Consider the following 22,727-nt stretch of genomic DNA (forward strand, 5'->3'; position numbering starts at 1 on the left):
TCAGTTTACCCACCTCCCCTATGTGCTCTGGTTCTATTTCCAGTTAGCTAACTATCTCATCAATGGTGTTTTTTCTCTTGAACTTCAGAGCTTTACTTTTACTACAATGTTTGTCTGTTAATATCAAGAATCACTCATTTTCTATATTAATGATATTTCAGCAGAAGCGTTTGCATTTTCATTCTTGTAAACTTGGAAAAATTACTGGATATCATTTATACCTCTGATGCCTGTGTGGCTCTTTGAACAATGTACTATTTGCTTCCCCTGTCTTTCATGTTTGCCCTGGTGAACCTGTTTACGCTGTTGTCATTCAACCAAGTGATTCTCAATAAAACATTGAATACAAAACAAACAAAAATTTATCCTCCCACCAAACCAGGAATAAATTGGCATGGGACGGTGCACATACCGTCCTCATGGCAATACCCTTGAGTTGGTGGAAGATATCCCCATTAAACAAAAAATAATTGTGCTCTAATCTGAATATCAAAAGTGAAGAAAAAGGAATTGTGTTCATGGTGATGGGAAGTACGTGATCTAAGAAACAAATCAACGGCTTGTATGCCAAGATCATGTTTGATGCTACTACAAAACATCTCTACATCCAAGCTCGCAATAAGTGTATCTTTTGAAACTGATAGGTTTTGCCAGTTACACACCGTCTCTTTGGTATCTTTCAAATAAGAAGGGAATGTGCATACAAAGGGTTGAATGATTCTGTTGAGATATACAGTATGCTGGCTCTCTCACACATTCGTTGCTGGAAATTATTGGTCTCCCAAGGGGATTGATCTTACTTTTTTTGCACCTTTGGCAATGCATAAAAGGTTGTAATTGTGGGATGTTTATTAAAGATGTATTTATATTCAGCCTCACTAAAGATTTCTCATTTTTCCCTCCTCTAGGATAGCTTTCAACTCACTTAAGAACCGCATGGTTGGATCTGTTTTTAATTTTTCGTATGTCTCTAAATTAAGGAGATTTAAGGAGAATTCGCTCCACCATATTGATATAGAAACCTTTATCAGCCATCTTTATCACTAGGTCCTATTCTACCAGTTAAGTGGTAGCATCCCCGGGTGCTACGCACTATACCAATACAGAGAGCAACCAACACTTTAATATAAAATAAAAATAATTTAGGCAGATTAGGGACTGGATTTTATACACTTAATTGTTCACAATTGTAGATAAAAATTAAAAGTTAAATTTTAAAGCCTTCAAGTGAGGGTTTATTTGGGGTTCTCCCCAATTTGTTAAAGATGTATATATTCCGCTAAAGGTTTCTTGTTGTCCTCAGACTTGAAGCTTGCTAGGATACCTTTCAGCATTTTATTGCAGCAGTAATCTCTATGTTTTGAAAGATGCTACAGACTCCCCCCTGAATATTTGGTGCATGTAGGCAATAACCATATCCCACACGTGGAGTCAGACACGAATTTTAAGTTTGTTAAAGTATGTTAAATCATGGATACATTTTCATAGTCTCATCTTTATGTGGACTCCGACTTCACTTTAGTTTGGTAGAGACCCCTTAGGCCGGTTTCACACTAGCGCATTTTCAGCGCGCGCACGGCCGGGGGTAGCTCCGCCCCCGATCCGGCTCTCTGCCCGGCGTGCCCGCCCCTTCCTTGTAGCGCCGCCTCCTAGCGGACAGCGGCGCCTGCGATCGGCGCACCCTATCTTTAGCATAGGGTGCGCCGATCGTGCGCAGGCCGTGCGCTAGTTGCGCTTTGACCTGCGCTGCGCACTTTTGACGGTGCGCCGTGCGCGCCAAAATCAAACTTTTCGGATTTTGGCGCGCACGGCGCACCGTCAAAAGTGCGCAGCGCAGGTAAAGCGCAACTAGCGCACGGCCTGCGCACGATCGGCGCACCCTATGCTAAAGATAGGGTGCGCCGATCGCAGGCGCCGCTGTCCGCTAGGAGGCGGCGCTACAAGGAAGGGGCGGGCACGCCGGGCAGAGAGCCGGATAGGGGGCGGAGCTACCCCCGGCCGTGCGCGCGCTGAAAATGCGCTAGTGTGAAACCGGCCTTACTCAATCCTTTTGTTTCTCATCACTCCCTACTTCTCTTTGACATGAACCTGAACCCAAAGTATAAGATAAACTAGTGTTTTTATTTCTTGTAGATTGTTACAGCGAACCGGTCAGCAGGATTTTGCTAATTAAACTACAGGCATTGTCAGGTTGTCGCTGTTATACTGATTAAAACGATACCTTGGGTGAAAAAAAAACTGTCTTGTGGTTCTTGTGTAATCAGTGTTAGAAGTTTTAAGTAAATGATATGCCCATGCTCCAGGGCGAGACCGTTGATTAAGCATAACATCGTACCACCCCCTTTTTTTTGCAGTACAGCCTTATAAATGGCTCCAACTTACAAGTTTATTTACACATCACCTTTGTGCCTTAAAATTGTGCTTTGAAAATTCAAAAATGGAATCACCCCAAATGACTGACCCTGAAAGTGATCATAAGCTTTTACTAAAGCCAGATTAAACACTCATAATACAGATGCATTTCTGGCTACTCAACAATGGGTCAAACGACCTGAACGCTCACCATTTTGGGGATCTATAATGTGGTCAACTGGGTTCAATAAGCCAGTGATCGGTTCAAATTATGCCTGAGAGACTGGCCTAAAGAAATTGTGTAGTGTGGGTACAGAGGAGTATTTTTATGTTAGGTCATGTGTTTTATTCTTACGCAACACAATAATACAAGATTGTGGAATAAAAACACTGTATGCACACATTCATAAGCAAACAAATTGATGATAAAATCTTACAACTTAATTTAAAAACAAGATAAAGTAGCTTCTTAAGGATTATTTTAGCTTTTAAATGCTCTTCTGAAGGATTTTTCTTTCTTCAAACTGTTTGTTCACTGCCAATGAAAGAGCTTCAAGGAACTTTTCAATTGTAACTGTAGGAGACTTAAAAGATTAAAAAGAATTAACATACTTTATTACCATGGATTATGCAGCATGTATTAACTGTCAGGTTCACTATTATATTTATGCAACTTTACTTTAGCTCTTGGTTTTTTTTTGCCCACCCGCGAAAATTTCAGTTGAATTGTACAGATCTTGATTGAAATTAAAAAAGGTAGAAAAGTTTGGAAATTATTCTTTTTTGTTTTGCAATAATGTTTTCTCTTCTACAGAAAACGTATAGGCCTTTCTGTTAGTACTTTTGGATTAAAAAAAAACAAAAACATAATATAATATATGTCAAAAAAACTTTTCAAACACATGACTGCAATGTTACAAATGTCTAATATATTTGTAAAAAGTGACGTGATTGTTTTGTCGGATTTGACACCTTTGGGTGAAATAACATGCATGTATTATTGGCTAAAAATTATTTTTGCTTTTAAGTTTTAAATTTTTAGCTATTTAATTTTAACAGCATCTACTTCAATTTGGCTATAAATCAGCTCTGAAATTAACAGTAGCGGTTAAAATACATTGTGATGTATTGCAGTTAACTCATTCAGTCAGTCATCCTTTACCAGCCATGTACAGTCACACAAACTATAGAACTTAAATGGTGTAAAATCTTTAATGAAAGCAAAATTGCAAAAAAATTTTTTTAGCCAAAAATAAATTCATTTGTGTAAAAAAGGCAACTTTTATCAATTTATTCAAGTCAAATGTCACCGACACCAAATTATGTCAAGATGTCTGCATGTATTAGTAACGAGTGCCAATGTCGACAATATGCCAGGTGTCCATGCTGTAGAAAATATATGTATGAGTGTGTATTTATTTTTTTAATATAGGTTTTAGTGTGAAAATTGTTTCGGCTACCAGGGGCAAAAGGAAAAAAAAAAAAGGGAAAAGAGACCTTTGGTAGAAAAATTGTTAAAGTAAATATTTTAATTTTCTTTTAACGATTAACAGTCATTTCCTCCATAAATCAATAGCACACATGAAATTAAGCAACTTTATAATATACGGTATCTAATCAGATAAATCTGCTTCTTTCTCCTCCTGGTTGATTATTTCATTATCAAAATCTGCAATTCTGAGATAAAAAGTATTCTTCAATGAATATAGATTTTCTAATTACTGAGCTAGGAGACGACAGTTGGTGCTCATAAAGGTCTATGGAGAACTGTTTCAGGAGAACTTGCCACAGAATGTCTGTCATTAACTCTTCCCCTCTCCATGGAATCTTATAAGCACCAACTGTCATCTAGTGTCCTTCTCTGTAATAGTAAAATCTGTGTTGACTAAATACTGATCTTATCCATGAAATGAATGATTAGAACAGGAGGAAGAAGCAGCAGAATTCTTTAATAAGATATATTACAAAGTTGCTTATTTTCATGTGTACTATTACTGTATATACTCGAGTATAAGCAGACCCGAGTATAAGCCGACCCCCCTAATTTTGCCACAAAAACTGGGAGAACTTATTGACTCGAGTATAAGCCTAGGGTGGGAAATGCTCCATAGATTATTCCCCCATATGGTGTCCCCATAAGAAGCTCCATAGATTGTTCCCCCATATGCTGCCCCCCATAAGAAGCTCCATAGATTGTTCCCCCATATGCTGCCCCCCATAAGAAGCTCCATAGATTGTTCCCCCATATGCTGACCCCAGAAGAAGCTCCAGATTATTCCCCCATATGCTGCCCCCATAAGAAGCTCCATAGATTGTTCCCCCATATGCTGACCCCAGAAGAAGCTCCAGATTATTCCCCCATATGCTGCCCCCATAAGAAGCTCCATAGATTGTTCCCCATTATGCTGCCCCCATGCTGCTGCTGCTGCATGTAAAAATAAAAAAAAAGACATACTCACCTCTCCGTCGCTGGGTGTCAGGTGCCGGTGTCACTGCTGGCACCTGAGATACTCACGTGTCCTGCGTCCATGGCTGCTCACCGCTATCTGCCACGTCATCAGTCAGTGACGTTCAGACTGCAGGGGGCGCGGCGCGCACTAACCACGTCACCGCGCCCTCTGCTGTCTGAAGTCACTGACCGATGACAGACAGCAGCAAGCAGCCATGGACGCAGGACAGGCGAGTATCGCTATACTTACCCGTCCTGACGCTGTGTCTTGAGCCCCCAGCTTCTCCGCGCTCTCTCTTCCTGCCTTCAGCGGTCAGGTGGTACCGCTCATTAAAACTCATGAATATGCGCATATTCATGAGTTTTAATGAGCGGCACCACGTGACCGCTGAAGGCAGGAAGAGAGAGCACGGGGAAAAGCTGGGGGCTCAAGACACAGCGTCAGGACGGGCAAGTATGACCTGACACCCCCGCCCCCCCTCCCCCTCTGACCCCCTTTGTATATGACTCGAATATAAGACGAGAGGGGGACTTTCAGCCCAATTTTTTGGGCTGAAAATCTCGGCTTATATTCGAGTATATACGGTAATGAAATAAAATGTAAAGTGACAGTTACTCTAAACATTTTCCACCGTGTCCATCACCTCAATCAATAAATAATAATACCTACTTGTATAAAAAGTGCATGTGCCAAAAATGGAAGTTTTCTAAGAACTCTACCACTGAGACCCTCACTTTTTCTGCAAAAAATAAAGAACCAAAGGATCCAAGATGTAGTTAAGAGAAAATATTACTCACTGAAATCAACATTATTCCTACTTAGCCTAAATAAATTCATTCCACTGCAGAAAACTTTAGCTAAAACTTTACATCTTATTTCAATGATCACATTGACTAATATGTCTCAAAAAATACCTAAAAAAAATGTAATGACAGACTGCCAAACCATGTGAGGTCACAAGATTTTCCAATACATACGTACATTGATCTGTGATTGCAAATGTAGTAATGCTATGCTTCTATGAAGAGGTAAGTTCCGGACTGGACCAAGGAAACGCAGTGGACGTGGTGTACATGGACTTTTCAAAAGCTTTTGCCAAACATTAGGTTAATGAATAAAATGAGAACAATGGGGATAGGGGAAAATATGTGTAAGTGGGTTAGGAACCAGCTCAGGGATAGGAAACAAAGGGTGGTTATTAATGGAGCACACTCGGACTGGGTCACGGTTAGCAGTGGAGTACCGCTGGAGTCCGTGTTGGGCACGCTTCTTTTAAACATATTTATTAATGACCTTGTAGGGGGCATACAGAGTAGAATTTCAATATTTGCATATGACCCAAAACTCTGCAGGGTAATCAATACAGAGGAGGACAATTTTATATTACAGTAGGATTTATGTAAATTAGAAGCTTAGGCTGATAAATGGCAAATTAACTTTAATGGGGATAAATGTAAGGTCATGCACTTGGGTAGAGCAAATAAGATGTATAATTATGTGCTTAATTGTAAAACACTGGGCAAAACTGTCACTGAAAAAGACCTGGGTGTATGGGTGAACAACAAACTCTCATTTAGTAGCCAGTGTCAGGCAGCTGCTGCAAAGGCTAATAAAATAATGGGATGCATTAAAAGAGGCATAGATGCTCATGAGGAGAACATCATTTTACCTCTATATAAGTCACTATTGCGACCACACTTAGAATACTGTGTACAGTTCTGGTCTCCGGTGTATAAGATAGACATAGCTGAACTAGGGTGCAGAGAAGAGCGACCAAGGTAACTAGGCCAAGATAGGTTATTACACTTGGGGTTATTTAGTCTGGAAAAACGAAGTCTTAGGAGTGATCTTATTATAGTGTATAAATATATGAGGGAACAGTACAAATACTTTTCTAATGATCTTTTTACTCTTAGACCTGTGACGGGGACAAGGGGGCATCCTCTACGTCTGGAGGAAAGAAGACTTAATTATAATCACACTAATTGTCTCTTCAGAGAGGAAGAGGACTAGAACTCTAGTGCCACCTATTGGAAGTAGTAATCCTAGAAGTCAATGTTGACCCTTTAATGAGCCTTGTTACATGACTGAGGATAAAAGCCAAGCCAAAATCTCAATTTGCAGACACTGTGTTTTGGGGTACTGCTCCTTGTCAGTGCCAAGTGTGAGATCTGGTTTGGCTGTGAGAGAGGCGTCTGACCAATATCCAAGAAGTATCATTTCTGCTTGAGGAGAATGACATGCTAAGCATGTCGAGGTGAGGAGACTTAAAGCCGCAATGCTCCTTAGGGAAATATGCTAATTATTCAAATTATCTCTTCAAAGAGGAAGAGGACTAGAACTCTGAATTGACAATTTGCATAATTAGCATATTTACCAGAGGAGCATTGTAGCTTTAAGTTTCCTCACCTTGACATGCTTAGCATGTCATTCTCCTAAAGGAGAAATGATACTTCGTGGATATCGGTCAGATGCCTCTCACAACCAAACCAGATCTCACACTTTGCACTGACAAGGGGAAGTACCCCAAAATACAGTGTCTGGAAATTCAGATTTTGGCTTGGCTTTTATCCTCAGTCATGTAACAAGGCTCTTTAAAAAGGTCAACATTGACTTCTAGGATTGCTACTTCCAATAGGTGGCAATAGAGTTCTAGTCCTCTTCCTCTCTGAAGAGAAAATTTGCATAATTAGCATATTTCCCAGAGGAGTATGGCGGCTTTAAGTCTCCTCACCTCAACATGCTTAGCATGTCATTCTCCACAAGGAGAAATGATACTTCTTGGATATCATAATCACAGACGCAGATCCTTTACTGTAAGAGCAGTGAGTCTATGGAACTCTGCCGTTTGATGTTGTAATGAGTGATTCCCTACTAAAATTTAAGAAGTGACTGGATGCCTTTCTTGAAAAGTATAATGTTACAGGGTATATACTGTATACGAGATTCCTTGATAGGGTGTTGATCCAGGGAGCTAGTCTGATTGCCATATGTGGAGTCAGGAAGGAATTTTTTTCCCAAATGTGAAGCTTACTGATTGCCACATGGGTTTTTTTTTGCCTTCCTCTGTATTAACATGTTAGACTATGCATTGAACTAGATGGACTTAAAGTCTCCATTTAATCTTAAAAACTATGTTACTATGTATTCCTTGCGATGCATACAATAAAACTTTAAAGGGGTGGTCCGGAACTAAGATTTGCTTTAATCCTAAATGCCTATTTAATGTCATAATCTAAGTCACTTTTCTAATATGCTTTAATTAAAAAGTTCCTACCATTCCCTCAATTTTTTTTTATTTAACTATTTCCTCTTTGATGATGTTTTGAGAATCATTGTGCATGCTGGGATAGGTAAATGAGTAGTCATCATGGTGCAGAGGCTGCAGATATTCCCGCAGTCATTGTTTCCACCCAGAAACAAGTCATCATTGATGTCCGTTTCAGGGGCTGTGCTAGCCCCTGCTCTACTGATCATGCACTGGTAGTCAATTCTCACACATGCTCAGTAGGTTCTTGTCACTGGTCACTATGCATAGTGACATTAGGCTTGCTGGCTCTGACCAGAAATAACTGACAACCAACACGTGCTCAGTTGAACAGGGTCTAGCCAGGACATCACTGATGATGCTTCATTTCAGGGAGGCAACATTTAGGATTAAAATAAAATTTAGTTTGGAACGACCCCTTTAAAGACACATAGATGAAATAAAACATGGACTTTTTATCTCAAAGTAAATATGCGTAGTAGATAGGACACATATGATCACTAAGGACATTTAAAAAAAGACATGTAAAATTAACAATATAGTGAACACTAACTGCATATCTAACACCATGAGGGAACACAGTAATGGTGTATTTTATTGAACACAGTACAGGTTAAGTTATGATCTCTTGATAGACTGTCATGAAGGAAAAGTAGAGAGGAAAGTTATGTTTTCTGTACAGATATACACTATGAAATTATTCTGGCTAAAAAGGATTTTTTTTTTCATGTGGTATTCTAGCTGTAGGTGTATTTTCTATTGCATGCAAACTATAATAATTGAAAATATTAAGCAATAAATAAATGAGGATACATTGGTTCAAAAATAGTTCAAACATCTCCAGCGGGGTCCAGCGGCTGAGGGTAAGTGAACACTGGTGGTAACAGCAAGCAGAACAAGAACTAGATCAGATCTTTGTTGCAGATTTGACCTGTGCATGCATGCCTGTTTATGCAGACTTACATGTGAGTGGTAACAATTCGGACATCTTACCTGGAAATGTCATTTAGCAATAAACTCAGCTTGGATACGTTGTTTTCCACATAGCCAATCATTTCCAAGTCTCTTAAAGTAAGAAGCTGCTGTCTAGGATAAATTATCTGACACTGAAAAGAAAACAAACATCTCTTAAAATTGAATATACAAATATATACACTGGCGCTACCAATAGAAAGAACGGGCTGCTGGGACCTAGACTGAAGCTGTGCTTCTTCTGCTAAAAAAGGGTTAAATGAGTAAATAGAGGAAGGCACCGCGCTCCAAATAGCATAGGAGGATTCAGTGATGATAAAAGTGAACGTGAAAGTAAACGTCTTGCCTTTCACACATAAACCCGATACTCAGAGCGTGCAGGAGACCAAAATCTACCACGCCAGCAAGATTCACTAATGAGCGGTGACGGAACTTATGCAAACTTACCCTAACTCTGCTGAATGAAGGTGCTGTGCCGATCACAGTGAATGAGCCACATAGGCGCTGGATAGGTATGTGACAAGCTGGGAGGATGAGGTGAATGAGCTCGGCTAACTGGGGTGCAAGTAGTGAATAGAGCCGGGCAGAGCAAGGACAACTCCGGCCGGTAGCATCCTGGATGCACGGCTGAATGGTGGCCGACACTGTCCTGCACTGACAGCGGGTGACGTCACAGGCTAAGGCTACGGAGCCTAGCTGGGGCCAAAAACCTAGGCGTTTCGAAGGCAAAATGTGCTTCTTCGTCAGGGTTACCGCCCACCCAGTCTAGCTGTCATATATAGTGTGTGTATGGTCAAACACCTGTATAACTCTTGGCTTTAACACTCACCCCCACCCTCTCAGTAAATGGCTAATTAATGATTAAAACTGTATCATACGTTTAAAAAAAGAAAAGGAAAAGGACAACCAAAATGTATACCTCACATATATTTATGTGAGGTATACATTATGGCTGTCCTTTTCGTTTTCTTTTTTAAACGAATGATACCGTTTTAATATTGTTATAATATTGAAAATTATTATAATTATATTATAATATTGAAAATAGTTAGAAATATTAAAAACTATAACTTTATTATGCTCTTAGGCTATGTGCCCACGCTAGCGTTTTTAAACGCTCAGGAAAAGGATCACCTTTCCCAGAAAAGGCGCGGAAAAGATGCGCTTTTCTTGCGCGTTTTTGACGCGTTTTTTGACACGCGATTTCTGGGAACATTGGGGATGGCTAAAAACACTCAGCTATGCGGAAAATAATGTGCATGCTGCGTTTTTAGCCGCTAAGAGATTCCTGAGCGGTTAAAAACGCATGCATTGGCACAAAAAGCTAAAAACGCATGCAAATGAATTAGAAGCATCTTGTAAGCATTTCTGCAGCGTCTGAGCCGGCACAAACGCTGCGGAAACGCTTACAAAAACGCAACGTGGGCACACAGCCTTAAAAACATTTTAGCATTTTAATATAAATAAAATTAAATACAAATATGAATATAAAGAAAAACTATGCGCATAAAATTATTCTGTGCTCATACACATAGGCAGCTCCAGCATGACCCTAGATGCATTGCGACATGATATAGATCATCGTTTTTCTTTTAATCACTCTAATTCTATCAATCTCAATAAAGCAAGAAATTTATTAAAAACGCTGGAGAAATTATTATCCATTGAAATGAGAGACATATGGGAAGTAGCCTCATTAGAAAAATACGTACAGGCTCACTTAGTTCCCAAGGGTTTACAAATATACAAAAATTTAGCAGGTGATTTTGGCGATTCAACTATCCAAGCTGAATGGGACAGCATGTTCAAGAATTTCTCTTCTAAAGCCTTACAATTTATTATTGACAAACGGATCCTTAATTTGGACACAACTGGACGCCAAATCAGGCATATTTTTCAACAACTTAATTCGTGTCATCCTACAAGCGACGATTTGGACCTAGCAGATAGTATTTTGTTAAGGCTAAAGCCCCCGTCACACACAGCAATATCGCTGCCGAGTCACAAGTTTTGTGACGCAACAACGATCTCACCAGCGATATCGCTGTGTGTGACACGTATCAGCGACCGGCCTCCCCGCCGGGTATCGCTGATCGTGCTCGAAAGCCCTGGACATTTTTTTGATCGCTGGTCACCCGCTGGCCAGCACGTATCGCTGTGTGTGGCAGGCGGGAGACCAGCGAGCTGGTATCCAAGGAAAACCGCGGGTAACAAAGGGCGCACGTCACTTAGTTACCCGCTGTGACCCTTAGATACCAGCATGCTGGGAGCTGGTATCTAAGGTAAACAGTGGGTTTCTAAGCACCGCGCGGCGCTTAGAAACCCACTGTTTACCTTGGATACCAGCTCCCAGCACGCTGGTATCTAAGGTACGCAGCGGGAAACTAAGCGACGTGCGCGCTTGTTACCCGCGTCGTCGCTGTCCTGATTGCTGCTGAGATGTGCCTGCTTGGCAGGGTCACCAGCGATCATGTAGCGACATACCAGCGATCCTGAGAAGGTCATATCGTTGTCGGGATTGCTGGCGCGCCGCTATGTGTGACGGGGCCCTGAAGGAAAAGGACATTATTGATAGAAAGATTAAAAAATTTCAGAGGGATAATATACGTCGTGAATTATATACAGGCCCTCCTAGTCCTAATCGTACACTGGATACACTAATTACTAGTGGAATTTCCATATATGCAACTTCTAACTCCACTCAGTATACATCGGTTAGGCCTCTTTCACACTTCAGTTTTTAGCATCAGTCATAATCCGTCAAAAGGACGGATGGCGGATCCGTTGTAGTACTGATGATAACGGATGCCACCCGTCCGTTTTTTTTGACGGATCCGACAAATTTAGAATTTTAAAGGAATCGCAGAGAGAGAGAGAGAGAGAGAGAGAGAGAGAGAGAGAGAGAGAGAGAGAGAGAGAGAGAGAGAGAGAGATTTTTTGTTTTGTCCGGCACCCACAAAGAATTTTGGGTTAAAACAGTGTCTGGAGGATCCGCCAGAGAAAAAAACGTTGCAAGCTCCGTTTTCAAATGTTTGAGGATGGTGACGGACAGCAACTTTTGGCGGATCCGCAAAAAAAAACGGATGCAACGGACGGCAATCCGTCACAATCCGCCAATAATGGAAGTCAATGGGGAAAAAAACGGATCCTCAAAAAAAAATTGCGGATCCGTTTTTTTCAAAACCTGGCGGATTGTGACTGATTGTAAAAAACTGAAGTGTGAAAGAGGCCTTACCATTCGTACGAGGGATACTACCACCCGAATGGACCCCTCAATCCAGACATCTATTGATGTTAGAGAAACATCCACTCATCCATACACCAATCAGGTTGGTAACTCCCATAGTCAGGTTGATGCTTCACCGGTTACCCCAATTTTTTCCACCAATAGATATTTGCCTCTGTTATCCCTCGTTGAGGAATCCATTATCACTAGATCACGGTTAACACCCAATCAGAGTGAACCACAGGTCTCTGTCAACAATCATGAACTGGTCAGAAACCAAATCCCTATTGTTAACCAAAAAGCATCTTCAAAACCATATCCTAAACCTTCTCAGTCCCTCTCCAGTAGGGCACCAAGCACTATTCCAGTTTCTACTAATAAGAATATCAGTCATAAAATCTTAACACGCTATCTAAGTCTAGTAGAGGAACAGGAAACCGTTCACTAATCAATAGAGATTTTTTTTGGGTAAGAACCCAAAAACAAAAAGAGGTAAACGGGGGAGGGGGGAACTTACCAAAAAGGTAGTAAGAGAAACACAAAAGGTTCCACAGAGATTATATAATCTCAGTTCTCATCAATTATCTGAGAATGAGATTTCTCTCTTACAAAAAGGCTTAAAGTTTGCACCAACCAATGAGGCTAAACCATTTCATCTCTATATTGGTATGAAAAAATATCTTCGGAATTTAGCATTGAAAAAGTACTTTCTTAAAAAAGAATGCACTGCTACTACGCACACACAGCAGATTACATCAGGCTTTATACATACCAACTTAGCCAACCCTTCCACTTTTAATCCTATCCAAGAATATTCAAGTGCATTTCACACGTTTGACAAGTTGGTAACAGGGAATATTAGACGCCTTACCAAGAGGAATTCTAGGTATGCACCACACAATTAAAGCTATCAAGGACTTACAAAATAATCATGACATCGTAGTCCGTCCTACTGATAAGGGTGGGGGTTTGGTTATCCTTAGACATAATATGTACCAGGAGGAATCCCATCGACTTCTTGGGGACAGTATTACTTATAAAAAACTAGATGGTAATCCCATGGAACAATATATTAGGAAATTAAACTGCCTGGCTTCTAAAGGCATGTCTTCGGGTATTCTAAATAAAAGAGTTTCAATACATTATGAATAAAAACCCCAACCTGGCGGTGTTCCTCCATATCCCTAAAATTCACAAAAGTGTAACATGTCTGCCAGAGCGACCTATCATCTCAGGGATTAATAGCTTAACAGCCAATTTGTCACATTATGTGGATGTGCATTTGCAAAAGTGCATGTCCCTGGTACCAGCATACCTTAACAATAGGGGCCATACTATAAAAATCCTCAAATCAGTTAAATGGGATAAAAATTATATACTTGGTACTCTAGACATCAAGTCATTGTATACTGTTATCAACCATGAGAAGGGGTGCCAAGCAGCTGAGCATTTTCTCCAATTATTGGGAATACATGATGAACCACAAATTCAGTTCATTGTGGAGTGCATTAAATTCATTCTGCAGCACAATTATTTTATGAGGGAAATTTTTATCTTCAGACTTGGGGTACAGCTATGGGGACTGTTATGATTGAGTCACCGAGGAGGAAAAAACAAAACTGCAAGCTCAGCCCAGAAAATCAGAGAGGTTGGAAACTAGCGGATTGCAGACCCCTAATCCTATCACACAACTAGCAGTAGCCGTGGAGTGTTCCTTCGGTGATCCTAGACACCTCGTCACAGCCGGAGATCTAAATAAGCCTAAAGAGAAAAGGGAAAAACTGACTGCCCCAGAGCAGACCCCAAAGCAATAGGCAGCCCCCAACATATAATGACGGTGAAGCAAGATGAAAACACTAACACAGATAGAAAGGATGAGCAAACGATGGGGCCCAAGCTAACTAAAAAGGACAGGACAGAAAAGCTGCTGTCTGCAATCCGAGAAAACCCTGCTTAAAATATTACCAACACAACTGATAAGCAAAAAGGACCCTGAAGTCACTAGACTTCAAACCCTATATCAGCACCCAGAATATTCTGAAAGCAGAACAAAAGAGAACACGGATCAAGGAATAAGAATCCAGCACACCCCCTGCCGGGGATGGCTAAACTCCAAAACAAGGTAAACAAAACCAAAACTAATAAGTTCAATAGCAGAGCAAAAACTTATCTTTGGAAAGCAGGAATCAGACTGGTCTCCAAGAATCCAGCAGAGAAATCACCAGCCACTCAGAAGGGCGTCGGCTGCCTTATATCCAGTCTGAAGTTCCTGTTACCCAGTCACAATCCACCTGATCAGGTGTTTGGTTTCTTTCATCCAAACCAGCCTCACTACCTTCCTTCACCAGAAGAGGGAGATCCTCGGACACAAAAGGTGAATGAAAAGATGAGCTCACAACAAGGGACGCAATTTGCCCCAAGCTATGCTAATTTATATGTTGCCAAGTGGGAGGACTCGCATATTCAGCCTTTTGGACAATCACGTCCAGGCTTAATTATGTGGCGTAGCTTTATTGATGACATTTTGTTTATATGAGAAGGCTCTGAAATTGAGTTAAACACTTTTGTTAGCCTTAATGACAACTCTTATGGTCTTGAGTTTACCCCAAATATTAGTACAAGTAATGTGACTTTCTTAGACATGAATATTTATGTGAAAAACAACCGACTGAATACAAGATGCCACCGGAAGGAGGTGGACTCAAATAGTTTTATCCACATCACTAGTTGCCACCTTCCGGTCAGGCTCACAAATATAGCAAAAGGTCAATACATGAGGATTAGGCGTAACTGTTCTAAAATGGATGATTTTAATAGTGAAGCTGACCACTTAACTCAACAATTTTTGGATAAGGGGTACCCTAGTGCCTTACTTGAACAGGCTCGCCAAGTCACCGCCTCTATTTCTAGACAAACCCTGATTCGCAATATGCAATTAAATGACCCTTCATGCTCCAGCATACAGGAACAGATTTCAAAACTCCCAATCATTACTCAGTTCAACACGGGTTACAATAAGTTTGCCAACATTATATGCAAACATTGGCCAATCCTGCAAAAAGAAAATGATTGGGGAATTCCACCCTAGTAACCCTAGATTTGTATATAGGAAGTCACAAACATTAGGGAACCTTGTGGCCCCAACCACAAAGATCAGGGCATTACAGGCTTTTTACCAAGTGGAGGGTGTTTTGGGTGTATGAATACCTCTTTTAAAAAGATACGTCAATTGACCCTTTCTAACTCCAGTGGTATGATGGAATTCAATATCACAGAGAACATATCCTGTTTTTCTAGGGGGGTCATGTATTGCATTAGGTGCCCATGCAACAAATTTTATGTGGGCCGCACCAAACGTCGCTTGATGGATTGCATCAAAGAACACTTTTCTAACATCTGCAAAGGCTTTAAAGGACACCCTCTCTCACACCACTTTAAAGACAAACATAGCCAATCTTTGAAAGGTGTCCATTTTTGTGGCTTTCAGGTGGTCCATCATAACCAGAGAGGGGGCGATTTCCTCAAGGCAATGTCTAGAGCAGAGTCCTATTGGATATTCTCCTTGGACAGTTTGGCCCCAAAAGGTCTGAACCATGAATTGGAATTATATGCCTTCTAATATTATTGTACACAAATGAATACAAATGGATGCTTGAATTAGAGGTTTCATGTACTTAACTATTTTTAACCAGTTTTTTCATATTTATTCTATTTTTATTCGTATTTAAACTGGATTTTTAGTTTATCTACAAGGGGTATTTATATATAAGTAATTTTAATTATTATCCTCACCAGTTACACGAATATTCGGTATGCAATAGGACAACGTCTATAACCAATATTAATATTGTGAAATGCATACAAAGAGGCTACTTATGACTATTTTAATTAGCCATATCCACACTGTGGTTTTATGAAATTTTTCTAAAGAATATTTTAAGGTATATGCATTTGCCATCCCCTACCATATCCTCCACATTCATATTTTGGATATCTGCTTTTTGTATGAGTATTCGCAGTAGGTGGAGCATATTTAATTTTATGTGCATAGTTTTTCTTTATATTCATATTTGTGTTTAATTTTATTTATATAAAAATGCTAAAATGTTTTTTAATATTAGCATAATAAAGTTATAGTTTTCAATATTTCTAATTATTTTCAATATTATAACCTGTTTATGTGAGGTATGGCCGTCCTTTTCTTTTTCTGTTTTAAACGTATGATATAGTTTTAATCATTAATTAATTAGCCATTTACTGGGAGGGTGGGGGTGAGTGTTCAATCCAAGAGTTAACCCCTTAACCCCCAAGGGTGGTTTGCACGTTCATGACCGGGCCAATTTTTACAATTCTGACCACTGTCCCTTTATGAGGTAATAACTCTGGAACCCTTCCATGGATCCCGGTGATTCTGACATTGTTTTCTCGTGACATATTGTACTTCATGCTAGTGGTAAAATTTCAATCATATAACTTGCGTTTATTTATGGAAAAAATGGAAATTTGGCAAAAATGTTGAAAATTTCGCAATTTTTGCAACTTTGAATTTTTATGCCCTTAAATCACAGAGACACGGCACACAAAAAAGTTAACATTTACTTTACATCAGCACAATTTTGGAACCCCAATTTTTTTTTCTTAGGAAGTTATAAGGGTTAAAATTTGACCAGCGATTTCTCATTTTTGCAACACCATTTTATTTTTACGGACCATATCACATTTGAAGCCACTTTGAGGGGTCTATATGATAGAAAATACCCAAAAGTGATACCATTCTAAAAACTGCACCCCTTAAGGTGCTCAAAACCACATTCAAGAAGTTTATTAGCCCTTCAGGTGCTTCACAGTAATTTTTTGAATATTTAAAAAAAAAAAATATGAACATTTAACTTTTTTTCACAAAAAAAAATACTTCAGGTTCAATATTTTTTATTTTACCAAGGGTAACAGGAGAAGTTGGACTGCAAAAGTTATTGTGCAGCTTGTCCCGAGTACGCTGATGCCTGATATGTGGGGGGAACCACTGTTTCGGCGCATGGCAGAGCTCAGAAGGGAAAGAGCGCCGTTTGACTTTTTCAATGCAAAATTGTCTAGAATTCAGATTGGACGTCATGTCACGTTTGGAGAGCCCCTGATGTACCTAAACGGTGGAAACCCCCTACAAGGGACCCCATTTTGGAAACTAGACCCCCCAAGGAACTTATCTAGATATGTGGTGAGAACTTTGAACCCACAAGGGCTTCACAGAAGTTTATAACGTACAGTGATACAATTAAAAAAACATATTTTTCCACAAAAATGATCTTTTCACCCACAATTTTTATTTTCCCAAGGGTAACAGGACCATAAAAGTTATTGTGCAATTTGTCCTGAGTACGCTGATACCCCATATGTGGGTGTAAACGACTATTTGGGCGCATGGCAGAGCTCAGAAGGGAAGCAGCGCCATTTGACTTTTTTGGCTGGAATTGAGATCGGACACCATGTCAGAATTGGAAAATCCCTGATGTACCAAAACGGTGGAAACCCCCTACAAGGGACCCCATTTTGGAAACTAGACCCCCCAAGGAACTTATCTAGATATGTGGTGAGAACTTTGAACCCCCAAGGGCTTCACAGAAGTTTATAACGTACAGCCGTACAATTAAAAAATCATATTTTTTCCACAAAAATGATCTTTTCACCCTCAATTCTTATTTTTCCAAGGGTAACAGGACCCTAAAAGTTATAGTGCAAATTGTCCTGAGTACGCTGATACCCCACATGTGGGGGTAAACCACTATTTAGGCGCATGGCAGAGTTCGGAAGGGAAGCAGCGCCATTTGACGTTTTTGACTGGAATTGAGATCGGACACCATATCGCGTTTGGAAAGCCCCTGATGTACCAAAATAGTGAAAACCCCCCACAAAGTAAACCATTTTGGGAATTAGACCCCCCAAGGAACTTATCTAGATGTGTTGTGAGCACTTTAAACCCCCCAGTGCTTCACAGAAGTTTATAACGCCCGGGCATGAAAACAAAAAAAACGTATTTTTTCCACAAACATGATCATTTAGTCCCCAATTTTCTTATTTTCCCAAGGGTAACAGGAGAAATTGGACCCCAAAAGTTGTTGTCCAATTTGTCCTGAGTACGCTGATACCCCAAATGTGGGAGAAAACTACTGTATGGGCACACGTCGGGGCTCGGAAGGGAAGTAGTGACGTTTTGGAATGCAGACTTTGATGGAATGTTCTGCGGGTGTCATGTGCATTTGGAGAGCCTCTGATGTACCTAAACTATTGAAACTCCCCACAAGTGACCCTATTTTGGAGACTAGACCCCCCACGGAACTTACCTAGATATGTGGTGAGCACTTTGAACCCCCAAGTGCTTCACAGAAGTTTATAATGCCCGGGCGTGAAAATAAAAAAATCATTTTTTTCCACAAAAATGATATTTTTGCCCTCAATTTTTTATTTTCCTAAGGGTAACAGGAGAAATTGGACCCCAAAAGTTGTTTTGCAATTTGTCCTGAGTACGCTGATACCCTATATGTGGGGGTAAAACACTGTTTGGGCGCATGGCAGAGCTTGGAAGCGAAGGAGCACCATTTGACTTTTTCAATGCAGAATTGGCTGGAATTGAAATCAGACGCCATGTTGCCTTTGGAGAGCACCTGATGTGCCCAAACAGTGGAAACCCCCAATTCTAACTCCAGCCCTAACCCCAACACACCCCTAACCCTAATGGGAAAATGGAAATAAAAACGTTTTTTTTATTTTATTATTTTTCCCTATCTAAGGCGGTGATAACGGGGGGCTTGATTCACTATTTATGGCGGTTTTTATATTTGGCAGCTGTCACACGCTAAAAGACGCTTTTTATTGTAAAAATAGTTTTTGCATCACCACATATTGAGAGCTATAATTTTTCCATATTTTGACCCACTGAGTCATGTGAGGTCTTATTTTTTGCGGGACGAGTTGACGCTTTTATCGGTATCATGTTCGGGCACGTGACATCTTTTGATTGCTTTTTATTCAGATTTTTGGGACGTAGAATGAACAAAAACCAGCGTTTCATGAATTTCTTTTGGGGGGGGTGCGTTTACACCGTTCCGCGTGCGGTAAAATTGATAAAGCCCTTTTATTCTTCGGGTCAGTACGGTTACAGCGATACCTCATTTAGGTCGTTTTTTTATGTTTTGGCGCTGTTATGCAATGAAAACAATTTTATATAAAAAATAATTATTTTTGCATCGCTTTATTCTGCGAGCTATAACTTTATTTTTTCACTGATGTTGCTGTTTGGCGGCTCGTTTTTTGCGGGACAAGATGACGTTTTCAGCGGTACCATGCATATTTATATGCGTCTTTTTGATCGCGCGTTACTGCACTTTTTGTTCGGCGGTATGATAATAAATCATTTTTTGCTTCGTTTTTTATTTTTATTTTTTAAGGGGTTCGCTAAAGGGGTTAACTAATGGGACAGTTTTATGGGGCGGGTCGTTACGGACGCGGCGATACCAAATATGTGTACATTTATTGTTTTTTTTTTAATTTCCAAAAAATGAATTTATTAGGGAATATATATTTTTTTAAATTTATTTAGCGATTGTTTTTTGTTTTGTTTTTTTAACTTTATTACATTGTCCCAGGTGGGACATCACTGTCCTGTGACAGATCGCTGATCTGTCTCATCACAGATCACTGTGACAGATCAGCGATCTGTCACAGGTACTGCACAAGGCTTCCTCCTTGCCTGCGCTTTGCAGGCATGAGGAAGTCAGCTCCCTGCAGGTCCCCGTCGCCATCTTGGATTCGGGGACCTGCAGGGATGGAGCCCCCGGCAGCAGCGCTGCACATTGCGCTGCTGTGGGGGGGCTCAGGGAAGCACGGAGGGAGCCCCCTCCCTGCCGATGCTTCCCTTTAACCCCCGGTACACCGCGATCGTGGTTGATCGGGTGTGCAAGGAGTTAATGTGTCGGGGGCGGTCCGTGACTGCCCCTGACACATTGTGCCGGGTGTCAGCTGTGATAATCACATGGGCGCCGCTGATCGCTGTGACGTACTATCCCGTCCCTGGGATTTAAGTCCCAGGGCACATGGAAGGGATAGTACGTCACATGACAGAAAGGGGTTAAACAGGTGTTTGACCATACACACACTATATATGACAGCTAGACTGGGTGGGAGGTAACCCTGACGAAGAAGCACGTTTTGCCTTTGAAACGCGTAGGTTTTTGGCCCCAGCTAGGCTCCGTAGCCTTAGCCTGTGACGTCACACGCTGTCAGTGCAGGACAGTGTCGGCCACCATTCAGCCGTGCATCCAGGACGCTACCGGACGGAGCGGTCCTGGCTCTGCCCAGCTCTATTCACTACTTGCACCCCAGTCAGCCGAGCTCATTCACCTCATCCTCCCAGCTTGTCACATACAGTGGGGAAAAAAAGTATTTAGTCAGTCAGCAATAGTGCAAGTTCCACCACTTAAAAAGATGAGAGGCGTCTGTAATTTACATCATAGGTAGACCTCAACTATGGGAGACAAACGGAGAAAAAAAAAATCCAGAAAATCACATTGTCTGTTTTTTTTTTCATTTTATTTGCATATTATGGTGGAAAATAAGTATTTGGTCAGAAACAAGCAATCAAGATTTCTGGCTCTCACAGACCTGTAACTTCTTCTTTAAGAGTCTCCTCTTTCCTCCACTCATTACCTGTAGTAATGGCACCTGTTTAAACTTGTTATCAGTATAAAAAGACACCTGTGCACACCCTCAAACAGTCTGACTCCAAACTCCACTATGGTGAAGACCAAAGAGCTGTCAAAGGACACCAGAAACAAAATTGTAGCCCTGCACCAGGCTGGGAAGACTGAATCTGCAATAGCCAACCAGCTTGGAGTGAAGAAATCAACTGTGGGAGCAATCATTAGAAAATGGAAGACATACAAGACCACTGATAATCTCCCTCGATCTGGTGCTCCACGCAAAATCCCACCCCGTGGGGTCAGAATGATCACAAGAACGGTGAGCAAAAATCCCAGAACCACGTGGGGGGACCTAGTGAATGAACTGCAGAGAGCTGGGACCAATGTAACAAGGCCTACCATAAGTAACACACTACGCCACCATGGACTCAGATCCTGCAGTGCCAGACGTGTCCCACTGCTTAAGCCTGTACATGTCTGGGCCCGTCTGAAGTTTGCTAGAGAGCATTTGGATGATCCACAGGAGTTTTGGGAGAATGTCCTATGGTCTGATGAAACCAAACTGGAACTGTTTGGTAGAAACACAACTTGTCGTGTTTGGAGGAAAAAGAATACTGAGTTGCATCCATCAAACACCATACCTACTGTAAAGCATGGTGGTGGAAACATCATGCTTTGGGGCTGTTTCTCTGCAAAGGGGCCAGGACGACTGATCCGGGTACATGAAAGAATGAATGGGGCCATGTATCGTGAGATTTTGAGTGCAAACCTCCTTCCATCAGCAAGGGCACTGAAGATGAAACGTGGCTGGGTCTTTCAACATGACAATGATCCAAAGCACACCGCCAGGGCAATGAAGGAGTGGCTTCGTAAGAAGCATTTCAAGGTCCTGGAGTGGCCTAGCCAGTCTCCAGATCTCAACCCTATAGAAAACCTTTGGAGGGAGTTGAAAGTCCGTGTTGCCAAGCGAAAAGCCAAAAACATCACTGCTCTAGAGGAGATCTGCATGGAGGAATGGGCCAACATACCAACAACAGTGTGTGGCAACCTTGTGAAGACTTACAGAAAACGTTTGACCTCTGTCATTGCCAACAAAGGATATATCACAAAGTATTGAGATGAAATTTTGTTTCTGACCAAATACTTATTTTCCACCATAATATGCAAATAAAATGAAAAAAAAAAAAACAGACAATGTGATTTTCTGGATTTTTTTTTCTCAGTTTGTCTCCCATAGTTGAGGTCTACCTATGATGTAAATTACAGACGCCTCTCATCTTTTTAAGTGGTGGAACTTGCACTATTGCTGACTGACTAAATACTTTTTTTCCCCACTGTACCTATCCAGCGCCTATGTGGATCATTCACTGTGATCGGCACAGCACCTTCATTCAGCAGAGTTAGGGTAAGTTTGCATAAGTTCCGTCACTGCTCATTAGTGAATCTTGCTGGCGTGGTAGATTTGGGTCTCCTGCACGCTCTGAGTATCAGGTTTATGTGTGAAAGCCCGGACGTTTACTTTCACGTTCACTTTTATCATCACTGAATCCTCCTATGCTATTTGGAGCGTGGTACCTTCCTCTATTTACTCATCTCTGAAAATTGATCACTGTAATTTAAATGAGTTGTCCACTACTCGGACAACCCCTCCTCCATCAGCATGTTTGCCCCCAGTAAAAGAACCACCGCTGCTGGACACTCACTTACTCTTGTAAGCGCGGAAAGTGAAGCCAAGGCTGACTGGGCTCAGGAATAATGTGACAATG

At 41.0% G+C, this 22,727-nt stretch overlaps 1 protein-coding gene across 6 annotated transcripts in view; it reads right to left on the minus strand.

Moving 5' to 3' along the window:
- Positions 1–2,673: 2,673 nt before the first annotated feature.
- TRIP13 (thyroid hormone receptor interactor 13) overlaps positions 2,674–22,727 on the minus strand; it is a 256,246-nt gene continuing 236,192 nt past the window's right edge. For 5 of the 6 annotated variants that reach the window (XM_073587704.1, XM_073587703.1, XM_073587706.1 and 2 more), the window contains 3 exons: positions 9,064–9,176; positions 5,472–5,541; positions 2,674–2,936 (listed from right to left, as the gene is read on the minus strand). In XM_073587704.1, the coding sequence (XP_073443805.1) occupies positions 2,841–2,936; positions 5,472–5,541; positions 9,064–9,176 (279 nt within the window). In that variant the 3' untranslated portion in view covers positions 2,674–2,840. Of the gene's footprint in view, positions 2,937–5,471; positions 5,542–8,874; positions 8,945–9,063; positions 9,177–22,727 lie in introns of those variants that run through there. The other variant, XM_073587705.1, reaches the window with a different exon arrangement.

This window comes from Dendrobates tinctorius, unplaced genomic scaffold (genome assembly GCF_039654945.1).
Source record: "Dendrobates tinctorius isolate UK_male_01 unplaced genomic scaffold, ASM3965494v1 ptg000102l, whole genome shotgun sequence".
Classification (NCBI taxonomy): Eukaryota; Metazoa; Chordata; class Amphibia; order Anura; family Dendrobatidae; genus Dendrobates; species Dendrobates tinctorius.